Here is a 12,479-nt window from a genome sequence, read left to right as displayed (position 1 = left end):
CCATTGCAGATATTGTAAAGGATGCTGAGCCTTCAATTTAGGCACCCAGGCTCCAGCTGAGCATAACTTAGTAAAGATTCTGGATAAAAATTTTGCAGGTGTGGGACTGCTGAGCAGGAAGGAACAGCAAATGGTTGATGATATAGAAGACAGGAGGAACAAAAAAATACTGTCTTCCCTTGCAGTCAGTGGACAAAGGGCCAATTCTGCCCACATAGAGAACGTTTTGTAAAGCCTGCATTTCCCTGGGAGGGAAAGGCAAAGGAGGGGAAAGAGAGAGCAGAAAGATCAGTTGACTTCCCAGTTCATGAAAAGATGAGCTCTATTTTGAAAAAGGAAGCACTGGAGAGTTCTGCACAGGAAGGACTGATTAGCTACTTCTTGAATATTTTTTTTTTTAGAAAACGCTGTCCATTGTTTATAGATGTTATTTTCCACATGTCTAATATAAACATGCATTTTAAAGTTGAAAAATGCTTTGGCCATAATTTTAAACTATTTCAGGGCACTGAACACTGAAATGACAGTAAGAAATTCTACCTTAATGAAAAATGTCTGTGCCACTGCTAGCACAGAACTGTGGAGGCTTCTCAGTTTTATTTTATAGTTAAAAAGCGAAGCTTGGAATTCATAAAGAACTTGTTTAAAAAGAAAAATGGAGAAGGAGAGGAGATGTTGACCTCCCACCATGACTCCTGAGTTACTGCATTATGCTGTTACTTATGCTTTCAGAAGCTGGAAAGGAAGTATTTGAAAAGTGAAACAGCAGCCACTCAGTCAGTTCACTGACTTCAACTACCAGCAAGGTGACATGTCTCCCTGCAGTGTTTCAATTGTGCAGGAGGACCCTAATTTTCCTGCTTAAAAAGAAAAAAAGTTAAATCAGACGTATTTGACTTGTTTTTAATCTGGTCTTTATTTCTAAGTGTAAATTTTTTCAGAAAGGAGAAACTGCCATGAGACAACAATGGAAAAGAATGTAAAAGCCAAAAAGCCCACAGAAAAACACTATAGTTAAGAAACAAAAAATTAAGTATTGAGAATTATTTTTTATTTTGATGTAACTTATTTTTAAGAGGATGCTCTGTTTTCTTTGTCAGTGAACTTGTTTTAAAATTCAGCAGTCATTTTCCTTTATGTTACTTTTAGCAATTGCAACAAAATTTGATGGCATGTCCTTCTCTAGCATGGACACTTCTTATATTTGTGATACACCGACACTTTATCCTTTCTACCATGCTTTACTTGTTTCTCTTCATGCTGAGCTCTCAGCCATCCAGAAGAGTGAAAGTGATTTTGTTCCTGCATATTTAACTATTATATATGGAGAGTTGCTTGCTTTCCTTTCTTCCAGATATATCGCTATATACCCATACACTCCACGCAAAGAAGACGAACTGGAACTGCGAAAGGGGGAGATGTTTTTAGTATTTGAACGTTGCCAGGATGGCTGGTTCAAAGGAACATCCATGCATACAAGCAAGATTGGGGTTTTCCCTGGAAATTATGTGGCACCAGTCACAAGGTATGATTTCTTTTATACAGAACTCTGAATAAAATAATTTCTAGTTGCTCACTATTATCGTTTTGTTATACTTAATCCTAAAATCAGGTGATGATATGAAAAACAATACCTTTTACTAAAGAGTAGTTGCTGGGTTTTTAAAAATATATATTGTAGCAAAAGGTGTGTTAATTTTTGCAGGACAGTGACAAGTGCTTCCCAGGCAAAAGTCCCCGTATCTACTTCTGGCCAGACAGGACGAGTGGTAACCATGGTCAGCCCTTCTGCAGCTAGTGGACCATCACAGAAACTTCAGGGCAATGGTGTGACAGCGAATTCCAGTGTGGTGCCAACTGCTGTGGTTTCTGCGGCACACATCCAAACAAGCCCACAAACCAAGGTTCTTATGCATATGACAGGTCAAATGACAGTCAACCAGGCTCGCAATGCTGTTAGAACAGGTAAAAAACACCAGTGCTTGATACTGAATGTAGTTAATCTGTGAAACTGATAGACACAAGTGGTCAGAGGCAGATACTGTGGATTGACTTTTTGACAGAACCAGAACATTTTTAAAACTTTAATACACCTGCCTGGAATGGCTGGATCACTTACTGTTCTCACGCAAATGAAAAGCAGAAACATCAGTCCCAACTCATCAGTCCATGTTGTTATACAGTTTAGACCAGGTCTTGTCTCTCTCAAACTTCCTCTCAGAAATTTTTAGATTACTCAGAAGTAGATAATGTTTGTTCAAGCGAGAGCTGCAAAAAATATTCTTGTCATTTAGCAGCAGTTCCTTTCCTAAACAAAAGAGAAGTCCTCTGGCTCCTTCTCTATTCCCCTACTTGGAGAGTTGTATTAGATCTCTGAATCATGCCTGTCTTGCTTGGGGGAGAGCTAACTGTTACAGTGTTGCTGTGGTCTGCCCAAATTGGGCATATGAGAAGGAGGGGAACTAGGAAAGGAAATGCTGGTAGGTTTGAATCCATGGTTTTGAAAAGGTGTCTCCACAGGTAGCCTCAAAATGTCATTAGCTTCTGAAACATTAAAGCAGCTAGGCATTTGGCACAAATGTCAACCAACCTCTGAAAGGTTGCCACCATCTTGACTTTAAGATTGACAACGCTGAGGAAGGGAGGCTGTGCTCCATTGGGGTGACTGTGTTCTGGTTTAGTTTATTTGCTAGGTGATATGTCTGCATTGAAAACTATAGTGTTATGTAGATATGCCTGATTTAGCTTGGATACTGAAAGCACTGTAGCCCTGAAAACATAGGCTGCATGGTTGAAAATAAGGCTAAATGAGTCCATCTGCAAGGAACTCCATGCTGCTGCAGCTAGACTGCTTCTGGCTCTCAAGGTAACTTAGATATCATGACACTATCTTGCCATTTGCAGTTTAGGAATACTTGACATTTCAGGTACATCTCTGTAGTGTTATCATTCTTCCTATACAGTTTCTGCTGTCAGCCAGCACAGTGATAGATTGCCAGGTTTGGACTGGTTCTTTTATGTTCCTATCAGATCACCTGAGATGCTCTGTCATTTCACCCAGATGTACTAGTATAGTGATCTGGATTGGAAGTGGGGTGATGGGAAGGAAGGTGTGTGGTTTTAATTGTTTTTATAACACAGTAACTGAGATGTGTACATGCCTTGGGAAATGATACTTCCCCTCACATTTCTTCCCTTTATCCTAGTTGCAGTACACAGCCAAGAAAGACCAACAGCAGCGGTGATGCCAATACAAGCTCAAAGTTCAACATGTCTTATCCCTACAGCTGTGATCATCCCCCACCATTCTGTTGCTCCCCAGCAGCTCCAGCCTCAGCTCCCAAACACTGCTGCTTATGTCACTGCTGTGAACATGAACCGGGCAAACGTTCCACTGGCTTGTGCAACTGCTTCTTTAAATTCTCCCAGTGTCACTTCTGCATCTCTGGATGGAGACATGAATGGGAGAACTGTAACTGTTCACCCTGGGGCTCCTTCCTCTCCTGAAAATGCATTAGCAGTTGGTGGGAACTCTGCAGTCAGTAAACCTGACAAGGATGGAAAGGTGGGCATGGATTTTTATTTGCCTTCCAGGCAGCATCTCACTACTATCATGTGCGCTTCCTAAGTAGGCTCACAGTCATCTCTCTGTATTCTCTAAGGGTAACAAAACACTAGGGTTTTGCAGTAGATTCTGCAAGTCAGGTATTCACTTATGTGGCTGTAATTTTGGGTGAGAACATTCTTGACTCTGAAAACAGAATGCATCTTTGTGGAGGCTGCATATTGTGTTGCTCTTGGTGTGGGATAGACTGGGCTACCCATGCTAATGACAGCAAAATTAGAAAGGTCGGCTGTGCATGTCAGAGGGTTTAGAAGCTCTGCTGTTGGACTCGTACATATTCCATGCATCTCTTTCTGAAGCTGCAGTTTGACTATTGAATACTTCAGGAACAAGTGTGGTCACCAACTCTGTATCAGTGGACTTCTTTAAACTGATAGGCAGGCCTGTAGGCATAAGTTTATGGGACCATGTATTGCACAAGTGAAGAAAGTGAAATCAATATTTAAGGAAAATTTCTGTGTTTCCTGTGTATAAATTAATATAAAAAGTTGAGTCTGAAACAGTCTCATTTTATTTGCCATAAAATTCTAAAGGTCATCTTTCTAATTATGTTAGTAACTTAAATAAGAAATTGGGGGTTTTAAGAACTTAATTTCAGGCTGTTTCTAATGAGCAAGGAAAAGATAAGAGAGCTACATTTTCAGTTATAACATCATGACTCGTGTCCAGCTTCTGTTCTTAGTAGATATTCAAGAGATCCATTTGCCTCTTTGTGCCAAACTGAAATATCCTCTTCAGTACTCTGTTCCTTTTAAACTCACAGGCCCAAATGCAACTCCACGTTTTAGATGGGTGAGTAGTACTTAAAGGATTCACTTTCAGTGGCCATTTACATCCTACTCCTCCTGGGAGGCATGTAATTCTGGACAATGAGGAAGAAGGGTCCCTTCCATCTTGTAGCCCAGCAAGCCTAGTGGTTAGATCAAGGGTTGTCTAATCCCATATAACCCTGGGAGTACTTTGAAAGGTCCCAGGGGGTACACAGGGACAGAGCGCTGCCACCCGGTGCCACTGCCTTGCAGGGGCGGGGCGAGAGCAGGGCCACACAGATGCCACGCTGCCACTACTTGCCACCCCCAGTTCCAGGTCTGGCCACTTGCCACTCCCCCTCCCCCCCCCGGCTTCATGTCTGCATCTGGCTGCTTGCCACCCTCCCCTGCACTCCGTGTCTGGCCGCTCAGCCCTCCCCGCCCCCTGGTACACTTACTGAAAAGGGGGCTGCCGGGGGTACACTTATTTTAAAAGGTTGAAAACCCCTGTGTTAGACCATTTGCCAAGGGAATGGGAGACCCAGGTTCTCAAGGCGTCTGCTCACCCGAAGTGGGTTGGAACCTGCATCTCCTACTTTCCAGCGCACCATCTGAACAACAAGGCTGTGGATTAGGCAGGACCAAGATCACCCTCCACCACTACCTATTGAAGGTAACTCACTGTGCAGCCAACAGGAGAGAGATGTAAAGTAGAAGAAGAGCAAGCCAGAGGAAGCCTTGTTCTGTTAGATGAGTACTGCACTGGAAGAGATGGGGGCCTGGGACCAGGTTCTTATACCTGTCTCCAATGGTGTTTCCACAATTTGCATTAAATTGTCATTGGATAAAGCAGATAGCAGTTGAATAACTTCTGCTTCACTAAAGATAGCAGCCAGGCCAGATCCCAGGACCTCATCTCTTCCAGGGCAGCACTTACTTCATTGAGCCATGTCTTTTGCTCTTGTCCATTTGGCCATCTCCAACAAGGTCTGGAGTTGGAGACTACTGCGGGCAATGGTTACCCCACGGCATGGTTATGAAGGGCATTTTGCTGGGAGGTAGGAGGTGCAGTCTTAAACTCCCTCTAGGTTGGCAGGGGCTTAGAATCCGGGTCGCCTCCCTGAACCCTAGCTACTAGGCCAGTGATTCTCCACCAAGTGCTGCACAATATTAGTAGGTAGGTTGCAAATATCTATGCACAATGTGCAAGGAAAAGCCAGAGATTTCAAACAGGAATCCATGGCTAGGGATCTCTGTAAATCATGCCAGAAGTACCCCCTACAGCAGCTCCTGTAATGTTTTTTATTTTGCTGCTTGCCATTCCCCCCACCTCTGATTGGTGGAGGGGCCCTACCAGCTGGGTTGTTTGCTGCTAATCACTGGAAAAGAGAAAACCACAGCATATTTAAAACCAATCGGGTGGGTGCAGGTAGGAGGCAGCAAAATGAAAAACATTAAAGCAGCCACTGTAGGGGGTATTTCGGGCATGATTTACAGAGAAACCTTTCCAGGGTGTCAAAGCAATCCTGCCCTGTTGTGGTTTTTCTGAGTTCTGTGCAACAATGGAATTGCTCTATTATTTTTCCATAGCCAAAAAACAAGCAAAAGCTGAGAGCTGGCATTTTCCAGGGGGCACTTTGAGTCAAAGCTGAGAACCACAGCACTATGTTATTAGACTAAAAGGTGGAAGGGTCTTCCTCGTACTCTTCCCACCAATTTGTTATGTTTCTTTTTGCAACTAACAGTTCAGGGACTTGCATGTAGTTTATGTACTGTCCCCGTAGAGTTGTATTGCAGTGGAGCATATGTGACTGAAGTGGATCCCTTTTGAGCATGCTCAGAAGGATAATGTGAGTTGTGCAGGAGGGGGTGAGATCTAAAATCTGCATAAGTGGCCCAAAAGACTAGTTACACAGCTAACTACAGCTGTGTAAATGGTGTTCACCTGGCTACAGGGAAGTTGGATTTGAGTTTTTTTCTTTCCCCTCTATTAGGCAGGAAGGATTTTATTCCTGCCTAACAGATCTTCCCATTAGGCTATTTTTAAGAAAAAAATCTAAATTTTCCCTTAGGTTGTAGTATAATTATCATTTTAAATCCCCTTTGATAGCTTCCCCTAACCCCCAGATATTTGTTCATCAAGTACTTGTAGACATTTATCTTCCCTCTGGTCACTCCTTATCCAAGCTGCACATATGTTGTTGTTTTAATTTTTCCCTACAGGCTCTCTTCTACCTTTTGATCACTTTTGTTGCATACCTTTAAGTTGAGATGCCAGGGGCTGTACATTCATGTAATGACTTCAGTTGCTGCCAACTGAAATTAGATTGACATTTTTTAGGTGGTGTTTTTTGACCATCTGCTTTTTCCAGGAGCGTGGAGTTAATGAGGCTAATATTTAGAGTATGTTCATTTCTTGAGATTCATTCTTCTTGTCTGTTCAATTGATAGCAGTTCATACAGGATAGGTTTTTCTTGATGTTATAATTTTTTAAATTTATTGGCAGTATTGGAAATGGGATGAAGAATTTTTTATTCACACTTCATCAGTTCCATTTCAGCCCAGCCCAGGACTAAATCTTTCATTGCTTTTGCTTGATTGGTTCTGTGGTTTAATAGCTTATTTCTGTCTTCAGGGCTTACAATCTGGCACCTCTCATAAGCAATAAACTTACTCAGTCAAAGGGTTTGTGTAAGAAGTGCCCTTTAAAATTTGAAAATGTACAAAGGCCACTTAAGAATATGTCTCTTTAGGCTGAGAAATAGTCTTCAGGGGATCCTGCCTGAACAGGCAAAAAGCATGTTTACAATTCTCCTCTGTAGCAGGGCAACAAAATTTAAGCAATTTCCCCGTGGGCAAATTTTTGCTGTACCATTCAAATCCTTACTTGTCTGCCTGTGTGTTTGTGGGAGTGTGGGGAGTGGTTGAAGGTGGATAGATAAGAGACTTCTTAATCAAATCAAAGGCTCCAGGGCAAAAAGCCCTCCCTTCTCTGTTTGAGATGAATCTGTGTTCGTTGCCAGAGAAGGCACCCCTATAACCAAAACCTCAAGTTTCTCATGGCTACCACTCTGTGTGTCCCAAGATGCTCTGTTCACCCTCTTACCTACTTTGTGGACTACAGTTGTTGACCTTAAAGGCAGTCTTCATGGCTGGGCTCTTCCTCTCCATTATATGAAGGAGTGTAGCCCATTTACGGTCCTACTGATTGTAACTAAATTGTACACATGTACCCTTTGCAGTACAGGTGTTTTGGTTTTTTTATTACAATTTTTAAAGTATACATTATTACCACTGTCTTGCTACAGAAGTTAGGAAGAGATTTCATTCCCTCACTATATTTGCTTTATTAAATGGGAATTACATATTGGACTGCTTGGCTTATTTAATATAAATGATGCTTTGTGGAGGTCTGACTTATCCATTCTTTTTTACTTAATTCTCTGAGAGCAAAATGGCCATTCATGCAAAGCTCTTTGTCTGCCAAGTAACCTCTGTTTTAAAATGAATGTAATTTAGACTTTTTGTTTTACAGAAGGAAAAGAAAGGGTTGCTGAAGCTGCTGTCTGGAGCATCTGCCAAACGCAAGCCCCGACTGTCGCCTCCATCATCACCAACCATGGAGGTTGAACAAGCCACTGCAGAGCTGGCCCTCCAGGGTGCAGTAGGGCCTGAAATTCCACCAGTTGTCAGCCATGGCAAAGCTGGGTTCTGTCCTGTGGACAGTGAAGTGTCTGCAGCCATGCTAGCCCAGGAGACTCTTCATCGGAAACCAAGCTGTTTGGATCCTAGCATTCCTATAGCTCCTCCCCCACGGCAGCCATGCTCATCACTGGGACCAGTCCTGAATGAATCTAGGCCTGTTGTTTGTGAAAGGTAAATCCCCTAATGCAGCCAGACTGAGGCAAACTTGTATCATTTCTCATCCAATCAGGTTCATTAGTGGTTCTACATATTTAATCAGAATTTTATGTTTTAACAAAAATGAGAAAAAAGGTTGGCAGTTTCTGGGTTCTTCCCCTGCCCTTGGATTTTGACCAGGTAAAGAGGTAGTTAGACTGTTTTAATTTTAGGGGAAAAATCTAACTAACTTTTTAATATTAAAAGATTTCTAATAGAGCGACTGAAATGTTTAGGTTTATCTACCACTAGCAATATTTATACTTATGTACTACTTTGATGTTTAGGGACCACCTCAAATCTCAATTTTGTGTTTTTCATGGAACTTGCGATTTGAGGCCGTTTCTGCGAAATGCACCATTCCCTGTGATTTTTGGTGGAATCGCTGGAAAATAAAATTTACTGAAAATAAAATTCTGACTCCGCAGTGGGAGCCAGCAGTTCTCATGGCTGCTGGCACACAGAAAGGGAGCCAGATGGGTGCCACCCCCTCTTCCCTCTCGCCACTGATTGGCTGAGAGGGTGGCCTATTATGTGGCCCTGCCCCCCTCTGCCAATCAGTGACAAGGGGTGGCCCTGCCCCCCTCTGCCAATCAGTGACAAGGGGTGGAACTGCATGAGTTGCAGCCCTCTTGGTCAATCAGCAGTGAGGGGTGGGGCCACCATTGAGACCCCTAGACCATTCAGCACCATTGGAGGAAGCATAACCGCAAAAAAAACACTAAAATGACGGCAGGTGCCACCGCGATCAGCCCACAAAATCCCGCTCCTGGCGCCTCAATTTCAGTATGTCCCTACTTGTGTTATAGACAGTGGGTTAAATAAGTGCTCAAATATTATGGTGGTGGTCACAGTATAAAAAGCTACAGTACAGGTCCCTGACTTATACACATACTTTACTTAAAATAGCATGAGTTGACCATTGATTTGTGTGGGATTATTAATAGTGCGTAAATTTGGCTACATGTATATGTCTTTGCTGGATAAAGTCGTTATCTGTTAATAGATGTTAAATGTGATTACTTATTAGGGGCTAGGTTTCCTTTGTGATACCTCTTTTTGAATAAGCTATATTATTGTGAGAGGTTAGACAAGCAATGTATAGGCCCAAGGACTACTCTTCCTTGGGCCTATACATTGCCCTGTTGTTGTACTACTATAGTCCTTGTACAGGTTTCCCTGATTTTACCTATCCACTCTGGGCAGTGAACATATGTTGTGATCTAGATTCTGAAGCTCCTGGCCAGTTGCTTTGAAGCAATGTCATTCTTTCTTTGCAGTTACCCCTAGTTTTCCACTTCCATGCTCTGAGTGCTAAGCAATGCCTATGAAACAAGTAGGGCTTTCCCCAACATTAGAATATTATCTGTTTCTATTATTGTCATGATGTTTGAGCCAATAGGATGAAACAGCAAGTGAGGGTCAAGGTTCCTTTTCCCCACAAAAGCTAGTACTTAGTTGTTGGTTTTATGACATGCAGGACAAAGTGAGTATATAAATATTTCTCTTGATAAATATTTCAAGAAATGAACAAATAGTTTGATCCAAACTCCAGAGGTGCTAAGCAGTGTTGGGAAGAATTAATTCATGTTTGGTGGTATATGCTTCACCTAGCATATTGAGTTTTTTCATCTTATTTTGATAGTGTAATTAAATTTATGTAAGAACACTCCTGTCTCTTCAAGAGAGCTGCATTGGTTATACTAAAAATTGTATGCACTGGGTATCAGGCATTATTGAAATACCCACTTATGTGTTCTGGTTTCGGTTTTGATCACACAATATTTGTGACAAAATAAGTTTTCATAAACAACAGCCTATGTCTCTGAACTAGTCTCTCAGGTGCTACTCTCCCTTGTCTTCTGCCAATATTTTGAGAGTCCTGATAATTGTTTCTGCACAATATATGTCCATAAAAACTTCTATTTCCTACTTCATTTTAAAGAGAAGAGATTGCATTTTGCTCTTACAAAATAAATACATGTTGAAATATATTTAAAATATCACTTTTAAGTCTAATTCCGTATAAATTGACATGCACCAATAATATTTTTTTAAACTTTTAATGGAAAAATAACATTACATTCAGTCTGACATGTTGAGTACATTTTTAATGGGCCTAAATGATTCCATACAAAGTAGGCTTTTCAAATACCTCACTGCCATGACATGTCCTCTGTACTCAGAATTCATGGAAAACATGACTAAACAGTTTCCATTCATCTTTATATTAAGTAACATTTTTAGAAAGATCCTATGATCTAGGATGATAGGAAAGTAGGGTTGGTGGGGACCTCACGAGGCCATCTAATCCAGCCTTCTTCTCAAGGCAGGATCATCCTTGACTAAACTATGCCAGCCAACTATCTATCTAATATACTCTTGAAAATTTCCAAGGATGAAGATTTGACAGCTTCCAAAGGTAGCCTGTTTCACTGCTTGACTGCCCTCCATAGCCAGAAAGTCCCTCCTAATCTCCAACCTAAATTTAATCTTGTGCACTCTAATTCTTTAGTTGTGTAATAATTGATATCAGAGAGGACTGCTACCATACCTTGTCTCTCCAAGGCATCTAAAATCTTGCATCAAATACTATTGAATGGAGTTTCAGTTTTTATTCACTGGGCACGTCTAAACATGCATTAATACACCGTTGTTGCTGCACATTACATTTAGGACCTGTAATAACGGGTACTAGCTCAATGCATAGTACCAGTCCTACTGTGCAGTAGCACCAGCACAGTCTTTTATTGACACTAATGTACAATAGATTAATTCTACTGCACATTAGTGTATTAGCACGGCTTTTGTCATGTCATGCTAATGCACAGTAGAATTAGTCTACTGCACATTTAGCATCTCTTGTAGACATGCCCACTGTGTCTCTTCTGTGAAGGGTTAATTCTCTCCTCTATGGACTTGGAAGCTGTTATAGTCACATATTTTCATTTTCTTTCAGCAAGGGTGCTTGGCCTGTGCTTCATAACACTTATCACTTACATTGTACTTGAAGTCTTCATAGTACTTTACAAGAAATAATTAAACCTCATTGAACTCATTTTGCATTAGATAAGTTGCTATACTATAAGGAGGATTGGGTGACTGGAAGGGACCAAACTGATAACAGTAAATGTGCTTGATGAAAAGAAAAAAAATTGAGAAAACAAAAATGTAATAAACAGTGAAATATCCCGCAAGGTTTCACTGATAGCCACAATTCCAATTGCAGGCCATAATGGAGAAACCAAATGCTGCCTTGGGCTTTGTTGTAAAACTTGTAAAAGTAACTTGGCACAGAGCAACCAAAGTCCCATTGACTTTCAATGAGAGTTAGGCTCTTAAGTGCTTCCCTCACTTTTGAAAAGCACTTGAAAATGTTACCAGTTTATGTGATAATTAGATTTTTCAGTAGGCTTAGCTTCCTTAAAGGTACAGGAATGAATTTACACTCTAAATCCACCATTTGCTGCTCACTAAGATCATATATCATATTTACTTGAATCCAAGACAAGGGTTTTTTCCCATTTAACAGGGGAGAATAGTCCTTCATCTTGGGAACAAGGCTGGAGCTGCAGCAGTCACCTGCCTCCCCACTCCCTCCTGCCTCCCCCCATAACCTGAGACCCCCTGGGCTAGGGCTGCTGTTACTGGCTGAGCTGGGGCTGGAACAAACACGTGTTCCATGCCCCAGGCTGGAGTGCAGCCAGAGCTTGCCAGAGCCAGAATGAAAGTAAGCAGGGTGGTGGAGGGCCTGATACCAGAGGAGGGAAGAGGCCAGGAGGTATGCGTTATAGGCAGTGGAAGGGAGGGGCTAATGGGGTTTAACGCCCCCCAAATGTGGGGCAGCGGTAGGGCCACAAGGCAGCCTGGCCAAGGGCTTCCAGTGGCTGCAGCAGGTGTGGGGAAGGAGTTGGACTGGGGCTAGGGGTGGGGCAGGCACTGCACAGCTGGTGGGGTGGGGGCTGAGCTTAGAGTGGCTCATCCATGGGGCACGGCTCCTGCTGCTATACCCTGGGAAGCATGGGGGGTGCGTGCCCCTGGATCTATGCAGGACAGGGCAGGCTGCCACTGTGAGCTGGGGCCAGGGCTGCAGTGGCTCTGGGAGGAAGCTATGGGGGGGGCGCAGCCACCCCAAAATTCATTATAGCCCATCCGACCCCTGCCCCAGCATCAATGCTGCCCTCCCCAAGTGCAGCCCAGTCCC

The 12,479-nt window shown here is 42.4% G+C and overlaps 1 protein-coding gene across 1 annotated transcript in view; it reads left to right on the top strand.

Moving 5' to 3' along the window:
• Positions 1–12,479, top strand: part of SH3RF1 (SH3 domain containing ring finger 1) — a 177,124-nt gene that overhangs the window by 146,320 nt on the left and 18,325 nt on the right. Inside the window, exons 7-10 of the mRNA XM_019521760.1 lie at positions 1,355–1,525; positions 1,706–1,965; positions 3,207–3,565; positions 7,911–8,251. Of these exons, the coding sequence (XP_019377305.1) occupies positions 1,355–1,525; positions 1,706–1,965; positions 3,207–3,565; positions 7,911–8,251 (1,131 nt within the window). The remainder of the gene's footprint in view (positions 1–1,354; positions 1,526–1,705; positions 1,966–3,206; positions 3,566–7,910; positions 8,252–12,479) is intronic.

Source organism: Gavialis gangeticus, unplaced genomic scaffold (genome assembly GCF_001723915.1).
Source record: "Gavialis gangeticus isolate Ggan-Ray unplaced genomic scaffold, GavGan_comp1, whole genome shotgun sequence".
Taxonomy (NCBI): domain Eukaryota; kingdom Metazoa; phylum Chordata; order Crocodylia; family Gavialidae; genus Gavialis; species Gavialis gangeticus.
Note: the sequence above shows the minus strand (reverse complement) of the source record. Positions and strands in the feature narration are given on the sequence as shown.